This window comes from Python bivittatus, unplaced genomic scaffold, assembly GCF_059951505.1.
Source record: "Python bivittatus isolate LINGU-HERP-01145 unplaced genomic scaffold, Pbiv_v1 ctg000580_np1212, whole genome shotgun sequence".
In the NCBI taxonomy this organism is placed as follows: domain Eukaryota; kingdom Metazoa; phylum Chordata; class Lepidosauria; order Squamata; family Pythonidae; genus Python; species Python bivittatus.
This window is the reverse complement of record NW_028277087.1, coordinates 17643997-17664504: the sequence shown is the minus strand read 5'-3', so window position 1 is coordinate 17664504 and position 20508 is coordinate 17643997. Positions and strand designations below refer to the sequence as shown.

At 38.2% G+C, this 20508-nt stretch overlaps 1 protein-coding gene across 2 annotated transcripts; it reads left to right on the top strand.

Moving 5' to 3' along the window:
- Nucleotides 1-20191, top strand: TBPL2 (TATA-box binding protein like 2). 2 transcript variants are annotated; one of them, XM_015887921.1, is made up of 7 exons: nt 1-51; nt 2182-2573; nt 10746-10833; nt 13349-13440; nt 15122-15289; nt 17198-17292; nt 20112-20191. In XM_015887921.1, exons 1-7 carry the CDS (start codon nt 1-3, stop codon nt 20189-20191), a joined length of 966 nt encoding a protein of 321 aa, XP_015743407.1. The 2 variants fall into 2 exon arrangements, with proteins under 2 accessions (XP_015743407.1, XP_088006055.1); XM_088149929.1 differs by having other exon boundaries at nt 1-69.
- Nucleotides 20192-20508: the final 317 nt, after the last annotated feature.

Here is a 20508-nt window from a genome sequence, read left to right as displayed (position 1 = left end):
ATGGATGGGGAATTCTCATTGGAAAGCTACCTAGATGAGTGTGCAAGCCAGGTAAAGTCAAAGATGTTGGTTTAGCTTAGTGTAACAGTGGCTCTGAGCTATCTGTTTTTTTGTGTTTGTGTTCATGTGAACTGTGAACTTGCTGATTACATTTTAATGTATTTTGTTGTGCTACTCCAAGTTGTATTACTAGTGTATTGTTTAGTATATTTTGTGAAGCCCTCAAAATCACAACTGAAGTAACAAAGTTATATTAACCCTGTATAAGTGTGGTATGAACCTAAACTTTCTCTAATATAGACAGTCATTGTTGGCAAATAATTGCATATTTTTCTATGACTAGGAAATCCCAGAGTATGTTACACCAAGAAGCTAAGTAGAGTTGGACCTGGTTAAGATAAGAGACAATTGTGGAATATTAGGGCTGTAGGCTGGACTGGGAAGCTGAAAAACCAGTCTGGAAGGTGACATTAATAAACTGTTTTGGTATTATTGGCAAGATAACTGCAAGGATATATCCTTGAAGTAATCAAGAGTTCAGCTTGGCTGAAAGAAATCTATCTTTTGACTGGTAATGCTTGTTTGTCTCTTGCTGTGAAACTCACTGAAGGTATAAATATTCTCCTTGAATAAGCTTAGCAAGTATCTTATTTATGTGATATTCTCGGACTATTATATTGATAAGCAGCCTGTGAGAAGGACAATGTGCTTGTTGTTTTATCTTATTTATTCGATTAGATTCTGATTGTATTATTTATATAATAATATACTTACGTTCTGATGTTAAGTAAGATAATTCTGCATGTTTCCAAATGACAGACTGCACACTGAGGGATGGTGGATTCTCTATTAAATTAACATCCAGATAGAAGATTTAAATTGGGGATTTGCTGAGTCATTAACACTTCCCATTGTTCCACTTGGCACCACAGTTATCTGAGACAGGTCATGAGTTATTGCCAAACAAAAAAAGATGGTAGCTGATCTCAAACCACTAAGGGAATTTTCTAGCTGACCCCTTTCCTGAACAATAGATTTTGAGGAAATGTTCTTCCTCAAAAGTAAACAACCTTTGTTTAATTAGAGTCAGTTGTTAAATTTACACAGCACGCTAGGGTATGAATTGCTTCACCCAGGACTGTCAACTCAGAATTGATTTGGAGCACATAATTTAGTGAACCACAAATCATAGTTTCCATATCACAATGTAGGAGGAGAGTGGTGTTTATGGTGGTGAGAAATCAGAAGAAGCCTGGTAGTGATTTTTCTAAGACATTTTATTAAAAGGTGTGAGCTTTCATGAGCTTTCACTTCATCAGATGCAGAGAATGGCTAGTTCTATCATTACTTCATCAGATGTATAACCACACTCTACAACTGATAAAGTAAGCAGCAACTCGCAAAACCTCATGCCTTTTAAGAAGTGTTAGTCAGAAAAAGTGCTACCAGAATTCTGATTTTTTTTTTTAATCACAACATATGGATGTCAAACACACTTAGTAAGGATAAACAAATTTCTCTGGAATGATACTCTAAGAATAACACTGATAGCTTCTGAGTTCACGGAGAAAATAATTAGCTTGATTTGCTCAGCCCATTTGCTTAGAAGTAAGGATCAGTGAGTTTAATGGAATTTGCTTCCTAATAAATAGAATTATAACTAATAGTGTAGAGAGATTATTCAAGGAAGAAAAACAGTATTTTAAGAGATACTTTTAAGTCAGCAGAGTCCAGGAGCATCCTGGTTCAAGCCATTTTAAAAATAATGCCTTTTCCATCCTGAGAAGGCATAGAACTTTATAAGTCTTATCCATAAAAATTGAAAATAATTTGTTATTGTGCATATAGGTAAAATTTATCCACATATCCAATTCCTGAGGTTGTCCACTGAGCTTCTGCCTGTGGTTTGCGAGCCTTGTTTTATGAGTTTTACTACTGCACATTTTTTTAAAAAAAACAGGTTCTTTAATTTGCCTCCTGTTCTAGTGCAACAATTGAAGCCAAGTCATTATATAACACTGTAGAGGAGTGGTTGATACCATGCAATAAATATGGTCCCACAAGCCAATTGTGGAGTTACTAAGAGGCTGGAATTCTGTAGGTCTGGAGGACTTTGATTTTATGGTTCCCAAAGTATTACACAAAGTGTCTGAAATGTTTTCTGCTCCTCTACCTTTGAAGGATGATCTTCCATCAAGTAGCCCTCAGATGTACTCTCCCATGAGTCCCTTTGGATCAGACATGCCTATTCCGGGCACACTGTTTAGTCCTCAGCCTGACCAAAACAAAGATTTCTCTTCGGTAGATCTCAGCTTCCTACCAGATGATTTTGGACAAGATACCAAAGATGGTAACAACAACAACAACATGCTGGAAGAATATCAAGGCCCCCAGCTAGGAATACAAGGCAGTGGAATCTTCTTGGATGACAGCGGGGTGTCCCAACAGAGGGATGAAAATGCAATTCAGCCACTATCTGATTTATCTGGGACGTGTCCCTCCATGACCCCAATGACTCCCATGACTCCTATGACCCCTACTTCAGAAGCTTCTGGCATTGTCCCCCAGTTACAGTAAGTTGACTCAAAAGCTGGTTGATGGGCATTTGCCACATTTTAGCAAAGCATGTTGTGAAAACCCAATTAGTGGGAGTAGTTAATGACTCAGTGAGATATTCAAACCCAGAAAATTGAATAATTGAGTAAGCTATAGTTAAGCATACAATATGAAGAAAAAGGCCAAGATGCAATTGTAAGTTTCCTATGCAACAGTACAGAAGTGACTTGCCATTACCTTTTTTCAGGATGATTTCTGACTTCCCAGTCTAGCTTATGGCTCTGATATTCCCTGGTGGCCTCCTGTCCAAATACAAATATACCCTCTATATTTAAATGCAATACACTTTATATCATATTACTAGAATCAAACCTACAAAGCTTGAGAGTTATATTTTTTCAGCAAGTAATCAAGGCTAAACTACAAGTGATAGGAAAATCCCTACATAAAGGAGGGTTACAGCCATATTAATAATTGAATGAGTAGATGGGGGTCGAGTTTAAAACCTAATGTAAATCATAGGACTGCTTTTCCACTCATCCCACTCCCATGTGTTTGCATTTCATTTCCAGTAAGAATCACGTCTAAATTGTACTCACATATCATGCCTAAGCAATATATTATTCTACTGTATAGAATAAGCCACTCTTGGCTAGTTTCAAATGACATCTAAGCTAAGTTAAGCCACATTATGGCTTAGAGTAATGTGTGAAACCAGCCTTGCAGATACATGCTTAGAAAACTTTTCTGTTTTTTTGCCTAGCTGACTTTCAACTGAAAGTAGTAGAATATGGCCTGCTATCTATCAGCTCAGTGGCAGCATCTGATCAACCGTGTGCTTTAAACTAGGCTGGGAAGTGGAAAAAAACATTATGGAAGACAACATGCTCTCAAAGAGCCAGGTTTGACCAAAAGGAAGGAAATGTTAACAACAGAATCCACAAGACCCCTTCCAAAGGTAGCAAGTTGTCAGGTGGTATCTATGCCACAGGTGTGCCACTATTATGAGGGCTCAGTCGGGCATTTTATTGGCTGGGTGAGCATATTTTGGTGGCCTGCCAACAGGCGCTTAGCATATGATGGATCTTTGTACCATGCTCTGAGAGTTAAAGAAGTTGTAAAATGTTGTTAGCAATCAAAGAAGTGAACTTCTGAGCCATCTCATAGCAGGCAGGAACATGGCCTCTCCCTCTTATTAAGGTAGCAAAATGGGCCAGAAGCTATGGCAAATAAATTTGCAAACATGAAGAGATGGAGTTCAGCAATATATCCAGTAATGAGTACAGAAGGGGGTGATACTGTTGAGTTCTTGGTGCAATCTGAACTTGGTTGTTTGCTTGCAAATGTTCCATTACCCAACTAGGTAATGTTGGTTGCTGGAGGGAGTGTGTTCTAGTCATCTTGTTTCCTTAGGGGAAAACATCCCCCTCCATCAGCCAACACTCAAATAAGCAGGGATTAATACCAGACAAACAATCAAGCAGAAAACAATGAAGGTATCACCAAGGAGGAAACCATACTCCCACCAAAACTGGCAGGACAAGCCACAATATATAAACAGGCAGCAAACCCCACACTGACCAGCTCATAGGCATGGCAGAAGTATAGAGTGGTGAGACTGCACTGAGACGTGGGAATCTTCCTCCTGTTGCACTGTGCAGCCCTTCCCTATGCCTGCCACCAGTTATGTAAGATAATCTTAAATGCAGGCTTAACTTTTCTCTAAAATGTCTTGCTTAACACCCGATAGGCTGGAAGCCATGTACTGTGAAGCAGGAATCTACCTTCTGTTGCACTATGCAGTCCCTCTATGCACCCATCAGAGCTCAGGCTGATTTGTCTTTCAAAGCCAGGCTCTAAACCAGATCAGCTTAGAGACCTGGCAAATATACCTTGACTGGTACAAGATGGAATAGGATGAAGAACAGTACATTCAGGATTACAAAAAGAAGGAAGTTTCTTCATGTGAGTGTATTGGCATACAGATAGCCATCATGAGATGAAAAATCACCCCATCAGAACTACATGTACTAATGTGTTCATTGCCTGTTTTACTATGGCTTAGGCAAGATTGGAATTATACAGGGTCCTGTGAAAAGGAAAAGGGGGCCTTCAATCATGCATGGTGGACCTGAGCAAAAGCAAAGAAATTTTGGGTGCAATTCCATACAATGATGCAAAAGATATTACAGATTAACATTACGATGACACCAGAATTGTTTCTATTGGGTTTTATGGATATTGAACTAGAAAAGAAACATGGAAATTAATACTCTATATGGTAACTGAGACATGATTATTATATGCACAAAGTTGGAAGAATAATGAAATATCCACAGTGGAAGATTGGATTACAAAATTGACAGAGCTTGCGGAAATGGCTAAGCTGACCAGTTTGGTCAGGGAAAAAATGATAAAAACTTTTTGGAAAGACTGGAAACCTTATATGGACTTTTTGTTGAAAGAAGAAATGACTGATCATTTATGGATTTGGGGACTAAAAAGGGTTGAAGGGGAAGGGAATTACAAAGTAAGAGGGGAAAAAAAGAGGGAGGGGAAAGAGTAAGATGGTAACTACTGGATAGAATTATGACTTCTGCCCTTTCTATCTTTTTCTTATCTTTGATTCTTTTTACTGTATTTAAAAATTCTAATTAAAAATATTTTTAAAAAGTGAATTACGCAGGGTCCTGGAGGACTCGACTGAGAGATGCTTGTATCGCTTGTATCATGATACTGACTCGGTCATCTTTATCAGCAGGGAAGGAGTGTGGACACCTTCACTGGATGATTATCTAGGCCAACTGATAAGCAAGATTCCCCTCTCTCCACACCACAATTACCAAGAGTGTATCAGAACGTTTAAAAACATAGCTAAACTTTCTCAAATGGAGAAACAGCTTCAAAGATGAAGAGTGTGACACTGAACCATGCTATGAAAAAATTAATTTTAAGAGGCTGAAAGATGTGGTAGAACAGCCCAGGATTGTTAGGATTAAGAGACAGTAGGCACAAGAAACATGGGTACTTTGAAAAATTCAAAAGGTAGTTTACTATTAAAAAAAAACAAAAAAAAAACTTTTGTTTTATGTATGTCCGTTGCCTTGTATTATAAGAATTGGCCATCCAATTTTGGAAAACTGTTTTTATCCAAATGTTGGACATGGTGATGCTGGGTTATTTCAAATGCCTCAAAATATTGTAGGGTTCTACAGTTGTTGGCAATTTGTGTATACAAAGCTGCTTAATAAATTTCCATATCTTAACTTATAGAACGTCCCCTGTTGTCTTTTTTTGAAGATGATTGGTTTCCATCAGACTCAGAGAATTTAGGAGCAATAGATAATTTGATGGCTTCAGCCTGTGACAATAAATAGAAAAAACTTTTACCCAGTGTGTGCATCACAGAAATCTGAATATTCTCATTCTTCAGAATGGGTTTTCCCAAAGCAAGAAATAAGAACAATTGTTATCAACTGCAAGTACATAGTTTTGTTCTGATGCCTCTGTAAGTAGATGCAGATTGTCATATTGGTTTAATGGATGTGCCCTACTAACAATACATTTTAGAGGTTTTCCAATTTGGCAGCCCCGCCCCCCCACCCCCATTCCAGAGTCTATAGATTAAGAACTGGGCTCTATCCCCCAGATTGGTATGTTGTACACTCTAAGAAAGATGAATAAAATCGGCCATCTAGCACTCGGTCCACCAAGATTTTAAAGAGAAGCTGGGGGGGGGGAATATTACAGGTTCTCATAAAGGTCAAATACAGAGGAAAGTCATCTTACACAGTGCTAAGAATGACCTGGTAAGAGCAATAGCAGAAATAGCCCTAACACATCAAAAGGAAGTCTTCCTCCCAAAACTTCATAATTTCATAAGAGAAAAGCCAAGTGTTGTTAAATAGTTGAGTAATAGAAAGGACTCAAAAAGAAGGAGCCAATCATCAAGCAGTCAGAAGGCTTTATTGGATCCTTATTAGGTTCTGTGGTTCCACTGCTGACCAAATATGGACTGTAATGAGAAAATGTATCTTATGCCATGTTATCAGATATAATAATTATACTAATATAAAGTGGAACCTCTACCAGAATTACAGGTGTTAACCATTTGGATATTGAGATGTGTTCCATTCTTCAAAGAGCAGATTTGTCTGAAGATGGCAAGATTCTACAATTCTGTGCTGCCAAAGTTCCTATAATTCACCAGACAGTATGAGACTCAAAAAACCAAACTGAATTGCTTTTGCCACTCAAAGGATCCACAGCCTCCTCAACCAGCCCACTATCACCCCCATTGACGCAGGACATGGCAATCAAGAGGTCCTAAGTGGCACAGACATTTGTTATGGGAAAAACCTTGAAGCAACAACAGAGGATTTGAACTGGTGATGACTGCGATACGAGAGTGTGCCTATAACTAGCACCCTTTTATTCTGGACTCAATGAAAGGGGCAGCACAAAATGATGAGCCAACAGTGTATTGCAGCTGCCCAAAAAACCAACATACCTTGGGATGCATCCACAGAGGTATAATGTTGAGATCAAGGGAAGTGACAGTTCTTTCCTACACTGCATTGGTCAGACCTCATCTGGAATACTGTATCCAGTTTTGGTTGCCATAATACAGGAAGGATGCTGAGGAACTGGAAAATGTTCAGAGAAGAACAGTAAAGATGATGAGGGGTTCAGAGATGAAATCCTATGAAGAATGGTTAAAAGAACTGGGTAAATTTAGCCTAAAGCAGAGAAGTCTAAGAGGAAACATGACAGCAGTCTTCCAATACTTGAAGGGCTGTTACAGAGAAGAGGGTATCAATTTATTCTACATGGTGTCCAAGGGTAGAATAAGAACCAATAGATGGAAGCTTTAAAGAGATCCAAATCTGAAATAAGGAGGAATTTTCTCACTCTGAGAGCTATTCAGCAATGGAACAGCCTGACCCCTGGAGTTATGGGGGGTCCATCACTGGAGGTTTTCAAAGGCTGGACAACAATTTGTCTGGGGTGATCTGAAGATTCCTGTCCTGGGCAGGAAGTTGGACTAGAAGACCTTCAAGGTTCTTTCCAAGCCAATTATTCTATGAAAATTGCACACTTGCTAAGAAGGAAAAAAATCTAAAAGTTGGGGTGAATTTATGAGTACTGTGAATGGTTGAAATGAATGTTCCAACAACTATGGTGGGTTGGGATCTGTTAAAGACTAACTGGAAAAATGAAAAGTATCTATGGCACTCTGACCCATTTAATGACACTCATTCAGACACCAGACATCAAATTCCAGAAGTTTGTTGTGGTTTGATGAATGGTTCAGTTTATAAAAAGAAATTTTAAAAATGCAGTGAAAAAAGGCCAAACCCTTGTCTTTATTTTGCAGTATGACATGCAACCCTGCATACATCCATTTTATGTATATATATATGTATATATATGTGTGTGTGTGTGTGTGTGTGTGTGTGTGTATATTTTTTTTTTAATTTTATTTATTTAATTGTGTTAGCTGCCCAACTCCAGTGGGGATGCATATCCCTATGTGTCACTTACAATTTTTACAAACTGTCTTACCATTTGGTCATGTGTAATATTAACCTCAGGATTACAATTTTAAATCTGCATACAACTTTAAATCTGCTTGTAGGAAAATACAAAATAGGAAAATGGTAAGAATATAGAAAAATCACACAGTTCTGGCCACAGATCACTGCAACAGAGGTGTGGCAACTGTTGCTGGTGAGATGTGTATTCTCATATCTACTGTTCTAAAAACTTCACTGGGGCTTTAGAAACGTAGTACTGTCCAGGAACCTTCTGTGAGATCCAAAGATTTTCCATGTTCAACATGGAGGGAAGTAGAGTATTCACCAGGCATAGTTTGAGGGTGGATGTTTACAATTAAACCAAAAATTCTTTTAGAGATTTCTTCTTGGGTGACAGACCCTTACAAATTTGCTATTGCCAGAGAAAAAGTGGAGATGCAGTATTTTTCCCATATAATCAAAAAGAACATTCTTCATGCAACTGATTTTAATACAATTTTCAAAAATTGTATAGAGAAGCATGTTGGCTATCAGGGGTGAGATGTACATACCTAATTTTGGCTCTGAGATTGCCTTCCTGATCAGTGAGTATTGCTTTGTATTCATTAAGTTCTGCTCAATGAATTTCCATATATTCGAAAAGGACTACAGGTAGTCCCTGGGTTAAGAACATCCAGTTTATGGACAACCCATAATTAAGAACGGAGTCTACTGTAGCAAAATTCAAGTTAAATACACAATGGTTCAAGTTAATACTACTTATACAGTATTATACAATAATACTGTTCTGGCTTACATACAAATTCGACTTATGGACAGACCTTGGGAACAGAACTTGTTCTTAAACTGGGGATTACCTGTATCTGCAAACCTATGCATGGATAAACGTGGCATTGAATTTCCCTGGGTGCATAAGGCCATTTCCTTAACATAAAAGGGTTTGTAAAATCTTTTTAAAATCTTTGATATTTAAGGTTGCCATCTTTAAAACTATTTCATTTTCAGAAAAAAGCACACAGGACTACTGTATTTAAAAGTTCTCTTTTTCTTTCATCTCTCTCCTTGAAAATATGCCCTCTGCTTTTGCACAGATGTGCCCAGACATATATAGCCAGGTCCTTTTGCCATGGGACAAGCATAAAGAACAATTAAATCACACATAATATGCTCTGTATTTTCTTGGAATAATGAGGTTGGACATGTCCAGACATGTAACCAGCACACCATTACTGTATAACAAACAGTTATCCTGCAGAATATGTTCTGTGCTGTCTGGATTCTTACTCTACCACCACCACCCAGTCTGTTCTTGCTATTTGCATAAGCTAACCACACTGCATCAGTGTTTGCTTATAAGGTCAGCAATTAAATCTTGCAAAACAGAGATCTTTACTTTTCAAAAGGTACAATGAACTTTAAAAAGTTCTCTTTTTTCCCTGTACCTATCTAACTAAATAATAAATAAATTAAATTAAATTAACTAAATAAGTTTGCTATTGTTACTGTTGTTAAATAGACCTGAGATTTTCTCCTGTTAAATTTTCACAAGAGGTCTTTTATGCAATAGATCTATTTTTTCCCAGTTAAAATCTATGTCTTTTTAAAAATATGTGGGGGGTTTTGGTAAAAGGTAAAAAGGCATATTTTAGCTATAAAGGTTTTTTTTTTCTACACTCACTAGCAAAAAGTGCTTTTTATAAAATCTTCACTAGGGCTTTATTTACTTCAGAAATACTCAAAATAGGGGTTGCTTTCTATATTCATTTAAAGAATATCTTCTAATACTACTACAAGAAATATAGGTTATCAAAAGGCAGTTCAGTAGAGTTAAATTTGGGGTTACAGTTACCAACAATAATTCCATTGGGGATCAGACACTGTTAATCATAACTTTAGGATTAGCAAACAGACTTCTTGAAAAGATTGGCTTCATCATTTCGGTTAATGGTCATGACATGGTGACATCAGCAGCATATGAAGTTTTTACTTGGATAACATTTTAGCAAAACTACTAGTTAGAGCCTCATATTGCAAGGTACATGCTATAGATACTAAAATATCTTCAGGGTCTTGCCTCATTGCTATCTACTGATATTTGAGTTGGCAGAAAAACATACTAGCAAGAAATTTGCTCTCCCTGTTTCTGGTCCCGTTTTGTCTCAATTGCAGGTCACTAGTCACTGATGTCCCTCAAGGTAATGGTAATGGGTGATATATCTGAAGAGATTTTAGGCTGTTTAGAATGAAGATAAGGTAGAAAATCCTACTTCAACATCTGTACAGCTAAGGATGATTAAAGCCTTAAGGGCTGGAGATAAGCTGAAGACATTGTCCTTAGTAGATGGCAGAAAAAATGATGTTTCCAGAGCATGTTTGTGCCATGTTTAGGCATAAGTAGGGAAAGGCTCTAAGAACCCAATAGCCCTAAATCATCAGAGTGTTAATAATCTCTAGTCAACACTGTATAAATACCACTGTACCCAAATAATGCAATGTACTACTTGTGTTTTATAACAATATAATAAAATAATATTTTTTTAAAAGAATCCAATAGCCTGCAGTGACTCCTGGAACAAAGGTCAGCATGAAAAAGAAGCTGTTTTTTACTTACATTGTTTCCTAAAGGCTTTTTTCCCCCTCTTGTTCTCCCAGGAACATAGTGGCCACTGTAAATTTGGCTTGCAAATTGGACCTAAAGAATATAGCCCTTCATGCCAGAAATGCAGAATATAATCCCAAGGTAAGCGCTAGTTTAATCTCTCTCTCTCTCTCTCCTCTAAGGAAATTTTTTCCACCTCACAGGCTGCTTCTCTTCAAGATCTGACTTCTATAAAGATACTCCGGGCTGTTGTTTGGCCCAAATTGACTCTCTTTAAGTTTGCCTTTTCTGAACTGGTTTCATAGTAATACCCTGGCCAGTAAAGGTTTACTGTAGAATTGCCATGCTTTGTTTGCTCACTTTTTATGCGTATTCACACTGTGCTATTCTTCTGTTATAGAAGGCTGCATGTTGAATGTAGGCCATACACCTGACAATCCCAGAACATCATCGCCAAGCCTGGGCTGGCATACCTCACTGAGCAAAAAAGATATGTTTCCCCAAAACAGTATTTCTGAAAGTCTGGAAAGTCAACTCCAATTCCACTTATATTTTATAACCAAAGAGCAACTGTTATGCTAGTCTATATTACCCTGCTCCCTCTGCTATCTGACATGTTCTTCATGGTTATGCATTTAATTTCCTAATTTTGTATTGAGAACAATAATGTTAGATTTTTGTCTAAATAGAATATCAGACAAAACAGAGAAAGAAATCATTCCTAATGTAGATTTTTGGCTAGGCTTGATACCTATTTAGAACTAGACTTTTCTTGAAAACAGATAATCCCTTGGTCTCAATTAGCTGGACATTCTCCATAGGCCTGGTAAGTCCAAATATATCAGGCCATATAAATCATTTAAATAGATCAATAAGTAAGAGGCTACATTCACAACATTTTTTTATTGTGGACTTCATTGACAGTGTTGAATGTCTTGTACACAGTGTTATGCAAATGCTGTTACAGACAGTCCATCAAACCAATATTGTTTCATATCTCTATGTACTCAGCCTCACAAATACTGCCTCTCCCATATATGTATGTACAAAATGCATATTTACCCAGAGATATTTCAGGCACGCCACCTCCAGTCCCCTGTATACTATAAATGTTTCAATCTGTGTTATTTTAGCCTTCAAGGTGTGCCTTTCTTTTGCTGACCATTTTTCACATATACAAAATTATCATTAATTATCAAAATTATTGTCATTTAACTTCCCAAGAACTGTGACCAAAGAGAAATTGTCTGAGAAATAATGACTCTCTTGAAGTCATTCAATTAACTCCATGGCAAAGTGTCCCCTCATTCTCTTTACCTTGGTATCCACATGTAGGGAGGAAAACATAGCAGACCCTGGGTTTATCTTCTGTGCATTTGATTCTGTAATTAGTCATCAATTCTTGCTGCAAGTACATACCATAGATGTATGAATGGTCTTTGCATATAACCATCTCACCTCCTTATGTAAACCTCCCTGCTGTATCCCAGATATGCTGCACTGCAACACACGTGGAGATTATCAAATTGAGAAAAACGATTATAGCAGAAAAAACATGTCTGAAATTCCTGGATTTCTCCCTCACCATGGCTCTCCTTTAGAGATATATTGCAGGGATGTTCAGACAGTGTGGCTAATGGATTAGGTATTAAACTTGGGAAGTCCCCATTAAGCTCACTTGGTACCTTGACTAGTCACTTTCCCTCAGTCCAACCTACCTCAAAGGGTTGATGTGGGAATATAATTAAGGGAGTCTCCCATTTATGCCACCAAGAGCTCCAAATAAAAGATAGGATATTAATGCAATCCATCAATCAGCTTAAAGCAATAGAATTAGGTATGTGGAAAATGTCTGGAGAACTCCAGAACTGTTCCCTAGTGCATGCCAGTCTGGCATCCTGGGACTAGTCTGGAAGTGTTTTGGAAATTAATCTTCAAAGAATGGCTTAATGATGTGTGAGGATCTAATCAACAAGGTTCAGGTCCAGCTTCAGCCATAAAGCTCACATTAGTGTTGAGTAAGTCACATTGTGTCAGCCATCTACCCTGAGTGAAGACTGTTGGTCAAGAACGTACAAACGGGGTGAAAGTTTAAAGCATTTGGGGAGATAAGCAGCTGGCTGGATTGGTTTGAAGATCTATTGCTAGATGTTCATTCAATTGATCTTCATGAGCCTCACGGGGAGGGCTTCAACTGCTTGTTTCAGTGTTTGTATTCAGAGTACTGTATATTGCCTCTCAACCTCTTGGCTCCATTTAGATACGGTAGCTAAAACACCCTCCATAAATCAATTTAACTAGATAATCTGGGGAAAAACTCTTCATAACAGCCTACAATTTCCCTACATCCACTGTAAAAATTGATGTCATCCTTATTTGCAAGAGAATAACATATTTTTTTCTTGAAAAATAAATTCCATCTCAAAATGTTTATAAGCTATCTTTCACAAGGAGAGATCTATTTATATAAGGGTATAAATTTGCCCATGCTGGAAAAGTCACTTGCAGCCTATTGAAGCCATCTCAGAATAAGGATCGAATGGGGAGAAAAATGCTTATGAGTATCAATAAACAAACAAATAAATGGATAATATACTCACACAGTGACTAATATAGTTTAAAGGGGATTTTAAATCTGGATTTTTCTGAATTTTAGAGATTTGCTGCTGTGATTATGAGAATTAGAGAACCAAGAACAACAGCCCTTATATTTAGTTCTGGTAAAATGGTGTGCACAGGAGCAAAAAGGTAGGACTGCTGAATTTTACAAGATTCTTCTTCTAAGGGATAAGAATCCTCAGGGGCTGCTGGCATTTACATACTCAAAATCCATTTTCTTGGAAGGGGATTGTTGAAGACTGGTGGGGTTTCTGTGATAAAAGGCTAATGTGATTGATTCAGATCATTAACACTCCATCCAGTTCAGGTTGGGCATCAGACAACACTGTGCTACTCCCAAGGAGCAGCCAAAGTCTTTGAAATAGATTTTTTTTTCCCCAAAAGGGGATACATGCACATTTGCTAGATCAGGAATACTAATGCATTATTTTTATGTATGCATGCATGTATGTATGTATTTACTGCCACAAGACCAACTAATGCATTGTCAAATGTAGGGCCCTTGGGAATTCCACATTTTAAAAGAATGGGAATGTTCTTGTAACATTCCACCACACTGTTGCATACTACCAAAGTTAATTAATCTTTCCAAACCAGGTGTGTTGAACTACAGCTCCCATAGACCACCAGCTAGTATGGACAGTGACACGGCTGATTGAGTATGAAAGGACCTGTACAGGTAGTCCTCATTTAGCAACCACAATTGGTTCCGGCAAAATGGTTGCTAAGTGATACGGTTGCTAAGCAAACCATGTGACAAGAGAGAGAGAGAAAGAGATGCTGCAAAGATTGCTGGTTGCTTCCATCTTATTCAGATAAAGTTCTCTCATACAGCAATGTCAGCATTACTCTCACTCACTGTGTGTTGTTGTCAGGTGCAAAATTTGGGTGTAAGTGCATGCATTGGTTGGAAAATGATTTTTTACTACCATTTATTACAGTTTATTACCATCATACTTGCAAACGGTCGCTTAATGAGATAGTAGCTAAATGAGGACTACCTGTACTTCCCAGTGTTTTCCCCTGATGAGCACATTATGAGTTTTGAAGACCTGTTGAGCTCTCTCACAAAATGAATGTAGTGGTGATAGGAATGAGCCCTTTCACAACTGTTAAACTGGTACTTTCTAACTAATTTTGTGAAAGGACTAGCTCCCATTGCCCTCCAGCTGCCTAATCTCTTTGCCTTCACCTTTTTCTAAGCAGGTAGACAGTGGACACACTTTCAAACAAAGCACTGGGCTACTTTAGTCCACTATTTTTATTGCTGAAGAAAGGCATTTATTGGAAAGGAAGATGATGTAGACATCATTCTGCAGTGCATCAGCTTCTCATTTGTTAATTACAATCACAATTATAAGTATAAAGCCAAATGGGCAGGGAGCTTGGTAAGTGCCAAGGGAAGTCTCTCTGCCCGCACTGGCACTCCCAGTCACTTGATTTGGGACCTCAGTGAATTCCAACACATCCAGAGAGCACCAGGTTGCAGAAGGCTGGCATATACTGCAGTCTTCCATGAGCAGAAGATATACTTCCTCTGGAGAAGGTGTACCTTTGGTTGAACTTAAGTCAGATTTGTATGTAAGCCAGAACAGTATTATTGCATAATGCTGTATAAGTAATATTGTGTAATGATCTCAAACCATTGTGTATTTAACTCGAATCATTGTGTATTTAACTTGAATTTTGCTGCAATAGGCTCTGTTCTTAACTACAAGTCATCCTTAAACCGAGTGTTCTTAATTTGCTCTTGACTTAAAGCTTTGCTGGCTGGCTTTTTTTTGTTTGTCTGTTTGATGTAAATTTGCAGTGAAGAACAGTCACGACTAGCAGCCAGAAAGTATGCTCGTGTGGTACAGAAACTCGGGTTTCCTGCAAAATTCCTGGATTTCAAAATACAGAACATGGTGGGCAGTTGTGATGTGAGGTTTCCCATCCGCTTAGAAGGATTAGTTCTAACTCACCAACAGTTCAGCAGGTATGTGTCTCCCCATCTGCGTAAAAGGGGAAGAGGCACCAGGAAGAGTATGGCTTCCATCATTCCTGACCGTTCACTTGCTGGTTGAGGTTGGTGGGAATTGTAGTCCAACAGAGCTTGGGACCTAAGGTTGGGAAAGGCAGATGAATATCAAAGTAGTATTTCTACTGATTGTTTGGATACGTTGGCTCAATAGTCTTGGGAGGCTGAATTCTGGATCCCTGGGCCCTTTTTCTTCAGATCTAAATACTGGCATTTGAGTCTTTTGCTGTTCTGTGCTGCACATAATGAAAAAACTCATGGTGTTAACTGGCTGCCTTCTAAGAGAAAGCAGTTATAATTATCCATGTAAAACTGTTGCCCAGTTTCCCTCTTCATGATCAGTTTGGAAACTCACGACTGAGTTGTTTTTCAGGATCTGAAAGATCTCACTAGATTATCTGTGGGAGCAGTTCTTGTTTGCTGTGTCTTAGAAAAATCAGAACTTGGTACCTAAGAATCCTGGGTTGTCTTACCAATCTAAGCGCAAATGCTTGTGTTGGATGGTTCCGATGTGCTTTTCTGAAAGATTCTGTAATCCTCTTGTTACATTTTGCTTTTCTCTCCATCCCATTTGGGTTTGTTCCAAGAGAACCAGGTAAAACCAGATAGGATTTCACCAACTTGCATTAGTTATTTGGACACTTATTTTGATTTATATCCCTCTTTTCTGTTCAGTTTGAATGCTCATGGCAGCACATTGGATAGGTGTCCTCATTCTGGGCAGGGGGCACATCTGGAAATTGGGATGTGGGCTATGAGCATTCTAGAAAAAGGTTAGCCATGCCCCCATTTTGCAGTCACAAAAATCCATTACCAGAAGGCAACTAATGAGGGTGTTCCCAACCATCCCTCTACCTTTTCAAGACACTTTTAACAACTTCAGCTTACCTTTCTTTTTTTATTTAATGGGCAGGCAGACATATTGTTACTAGGGTTATGCAGTGCTTCGGCTTGTATTGAAAGAGGTGCTTCAGAACATTCAGATCGTGGCTTATTAAAGCAGCCAGGTCTTTTTCTAGGGTTGTGTCTACAATCCTGGCAACAGATGCAGTTGCTTTAATGAGTCACAGACAGGGGCTGCATTTGCATTCCTGTGCATTCTAAAGCATCTTGCCTTCCATTTTATTTTCTTAGATTGGAGGTCTATACAGGGCTCAGATGCATTATTTGAAATATAAATTATATCTGAGGCTGTTACTTTGCTTTATAATGTCCAGTTACCAGTTTTAAAATCAGATAGGGTAGGAAGTATGGGTGGCACCAAGGAATGTGAGCCAGCATGACCAGAGTAGGCTGTGGTACAGACTGCGAACCTACAGCTATCCCAGTGTGTAAGGCATTTGCCATTTGGAAAGATGTTCTGCAGGGAAAAATAGGACCTTTGGTATTCAAACAAAATCAAGCTAAGTATTCTCCTGTATTTTAAAAATGTATTTACATTTTATATGCCACATACTAGAGGGGCTCTGGGCCAATTTTTAGAATGTAAAAAAAGTGGCTGTCGGCTGGCAGTTTTTTTAATCATGTGTTTTTGAGAGTGAGATATCCAGTTAATTAAAAATGCAGCCCTCCTATTGTGATTATGCTACTGAGGTGTCTTACTTGATTGTAACTGTAAAAATTGAGATACAAAACATTTTTAAATGTAATTTTTGCTTATCAAAGAGCAGATTAAGGAATTAGAATACTATAGATAAAGGGGGTGGAGCAGAAGAAAGAGTTAAACAGAAGCTAATTGCAGGGAAATACAGACTGCATTTTTTAAGCACTGGAAATTCCAAAGCTATTTGGAATGAAGCAATCTCTGATAGCCAAGGAATTTTGTATATTTTAATTTTTTTCTGAAATGACTTTTTAAAATTGTAGTTATGAACCAGAGCTGTTTCCTGGGCTTATCTACAGAATGGTCAAACCAAGAATTGTATTGCTTATCTTTGTGTCTGGAAAAGTTGTGTTAACTGGTAAGTGATTAAGCTGTATAAAAACTACATGCTTCTGCATCACTGACACATTCACACACATTGCAAGGCATATCCATCTTGCTTACATCAATTGGAGCTGGATGGAGCTATTCTTCCAGATCAGTGTTTCTCAACCTTAGCAACTTTAAGATGTGCGCACTTCAAGTTGTTGTTGTTGTTGTTGCTATTATTAACCAGTTTGGTATAGTGCTTAGTGGAAACTGGGAGACCACAAGTTCCAGTCCCACCTTAGGCACAAAGCCAGCAGGGTGACCTTGGGCCAGTCACTGTCTCTCAGTCCTAGGAAGAAGACAATGGCAAACCAGTTCCAAAATCTTGCCAAGAAAACTGCAAGGACTAGTCCAGGCAGTCACCAGGAGTTAACACTGACCCGAAGGCATGCATGCATATATAAATAAATAAATATTACTAATTACATTTATAAGACACCAAATCCTACATTTGCAGATAAAATGCATATGAAAGAACATAAAATAAAGAAAAAGTATGTAAATAAATGTCTATCAGCTAATGAAAACATAGAATAAAATTAAATTAAGCAAACCAAGTCAAGATAGAATCAAAACCTATAGGTCCTTCCAAAGAACTCTGCCTCTGGAAAGCAGTCAGGGTAGCAGCTAACCAGGTGTCAACTGGGAAGCCATTCCAAAGAACTGGTGTAGCCCCTGAAAAGCAATATTGCTGAGCCTCAGCCCCTCACCTCCCTAATGCAGGGCACCACTAATTGTTTCCCCTGGGTAGTTGAACTGGCTAGGCTAATTCCAAAGGAAGAATGCAGTGCTGCAGAGAACAAGGCACCAAGTCATTTAGGGTTTTAATAGGTTAGCACCAGCACTTTAAATTACCCCTTTAAGATTGTCGGCAACCAGTACAGGTCCCACAGTATTGCTGCGATGTGCTCCCATTGACAAATGCAGCACACAAGCTGTTGTATTCTGAATCAACTGCAGCTTACAAGTGATCTTCAAAGGTAGCCCATGTAGAGCACATTCCAGTAGTCTAAGAAGGTGATGATGAGGGCATGAGTCATTGTAGGAAGATCTTCCCACTCCAATATGTTGGCAACTGGCACACCAGCCAAAGCTGGGAAAAGCCCATCCTGGCCACAGTATCCATCTGCTGTTCTAGCAGTAGCTGTGAATCCAGAACCCCTCAGTCACACTACCTCCTTCGGGGATAGTGGCATCTTATCAAGAGACACCACTACAGCAGACAGTAAATCCTGATGGAAAATAGTACGTTCATCTTACCAGGATTCAATTTAAGGCTATTCTCTCCCATCCAGACTCTCATCAGTCTAGCTTGGGGTAGCAATGTAAAGTTGGGTATTATCATTATCTTGATGATACCAAACTCCAAACCTTTGGATGATCTCTCCCATGGCTTCATATTGTTAAATAGCAGGGGGAGAGAACTGACCCTTGTGACACCCCATAGGAGAGTAGCCATTGGGCAGATCTCTCCTGCCCCCTCCAAGCTGGAACTGCCCACCAAGAATTGTTACACAGTGCACCCAATCCCCAACCTATGCAAGAGGTCTAGAAGGATACCATAGTTGGTTTCAGAGGCCACTGAGAGGTCTAAAAGGACTAGGATGGATGTACTTCCTACTTCATAATGAATTCATAATGAAATGTAATAGAAATATAAAGTTCTTCATGTAGGAAAAAGAAAGCAATAGGATGGTAAATAAAAAAGTTAGAGTATATGTGAAAAATGTTTTGTAATTGTAGTTGATCACAAACAGAATATGAGTCAGCAGTATGATATGTTTGTTGAACAGGGAAATATAATTTTAGGATGCATAAGTAGAAATATATTTTCCAGATCAAGGGAAGCAATATTTCTACTCTATTCTGCATTAGTCAATCTCCACTGAGTGCTTCATCAGTTCTGGACATTGCACTGGAACAGGTGCACAGAAGAGCAATGGGGATGGTTAGATGGCTCTTAAGTCCTACAAGGAGAGACTGAGGAAACTCTATAAGTTTAGTTTGAAAAAAATACACCTGAAGATGGAAAGACAGTTCCCTACCATCTGAACACACATCAAAGAACAATTCAAAGTGTTGGCACAGGGCCTGATTATCTGAGGAACTGCCTATCTCCAATAGCGTCCACCCACCCAGTAAGATTGGGAAGATGGGTGCGCTCCAGGCCCCTTCAATTAAACAATGTCATCTATTGGGATGTAGGAAGTGTGACTTCTGTATTGTGGTGCCTGCCCCCTGGAATAGCATTCCCCCAAAGATCTGTACAGCTTCCATCCTGATGTTTTGAAATTCATTTAAAACCTGGCTTTGTTCCCAGGCCTGGGGGTAGGCTGCTGAGCCCCTCTCAGTTTTTTTTTTTTTTTTTTTTTGAAGTGTTGTTTTGGGCATTGTGTTTATCCTTCTGGAAGTTTAGGATTTTTTATTATTTTTTGTTTTTGTCTTTTATTTTATAATGTAAGCCACCCAGAGTCATCTGGAATCAGGCAGCCTCTAAATTTAATAAAATAAATAAAATAATAATAAATAAACGAGTCATAGCCTTCTGCCTGTAGCCCCAGAATACAGGATACAGAAAAAGTGTTAAATTCAGAAAAGCAGTTTCCCACTGAATATTAGAAACAACTTTAGTTCAGTTAAAAGCATTTTCATGTATCTGAACATGCACACCTATATATTTTTATATAGAAATCCAAATGAATTCAATTATTCCCCAAGTTAGTGGAACAGAACTGCAAGTTAAGAACACCTTTTTGTAGCGGAATGAAGTTAAATGCAGTTAAAACTAATTCTAAAATTATTTTTTAGGTGCCAAAGACCGTTCTGAAATATATGAAGCATTTGAAAACATATATCCAATTCTGAAAGGTTTCAAGAAAGTCACTTAAGTTATTTTTGTTACAAATTGTAAAGAATAAAAAAGTTTGTATATATTCTAGCAGACATTCTTGTATTTCAAACCTATAAATAATAATAATTGATGGAACATAGCTTGCTGCCTTACAGTTTTGGCTCATTTAATGCTTATCAGATATTTGTGAATATAGCCCAGAACACATTTGAACATAACTATTCAAATACATAAAATTAATAAGGAAACAAAAAGTGATGTAAAATACTTTTAGGGTTTCATTAGCATACTGAGATTATTTAAATCGGAATTCAGTGTTGCGTGTTCTCCATTTAATTTATTTTGCATAAAATA

What these genes read in the sequence shown, in the direction of transcription:
- TBPL2 (XM_088149929.1), top strand. Translation starts at nt 1, where the DNA reads ATGGATGGGGAATTCTCATTGGAAAGCTACCTAGATGAGTGTGCAAGC. An exon ending in AGGTAAAGTCAAAGATGTTG is followed by an intron (nt 70 to 2,181) that starts GTTTAGCTTAGT and finishes CTACCTTTGAAG; the next exon opens with GATGATCTTCCATCAAGTAG. An exon ending in GGCATTGTCCCCCAGTTACA is followed by an intron (nt 2,574 to 10,745) that starts GTAAGTTGACTC and finishes TTGTTCTCCCAG; the next exon opens with GAACATAGTGGCCACTGTAA.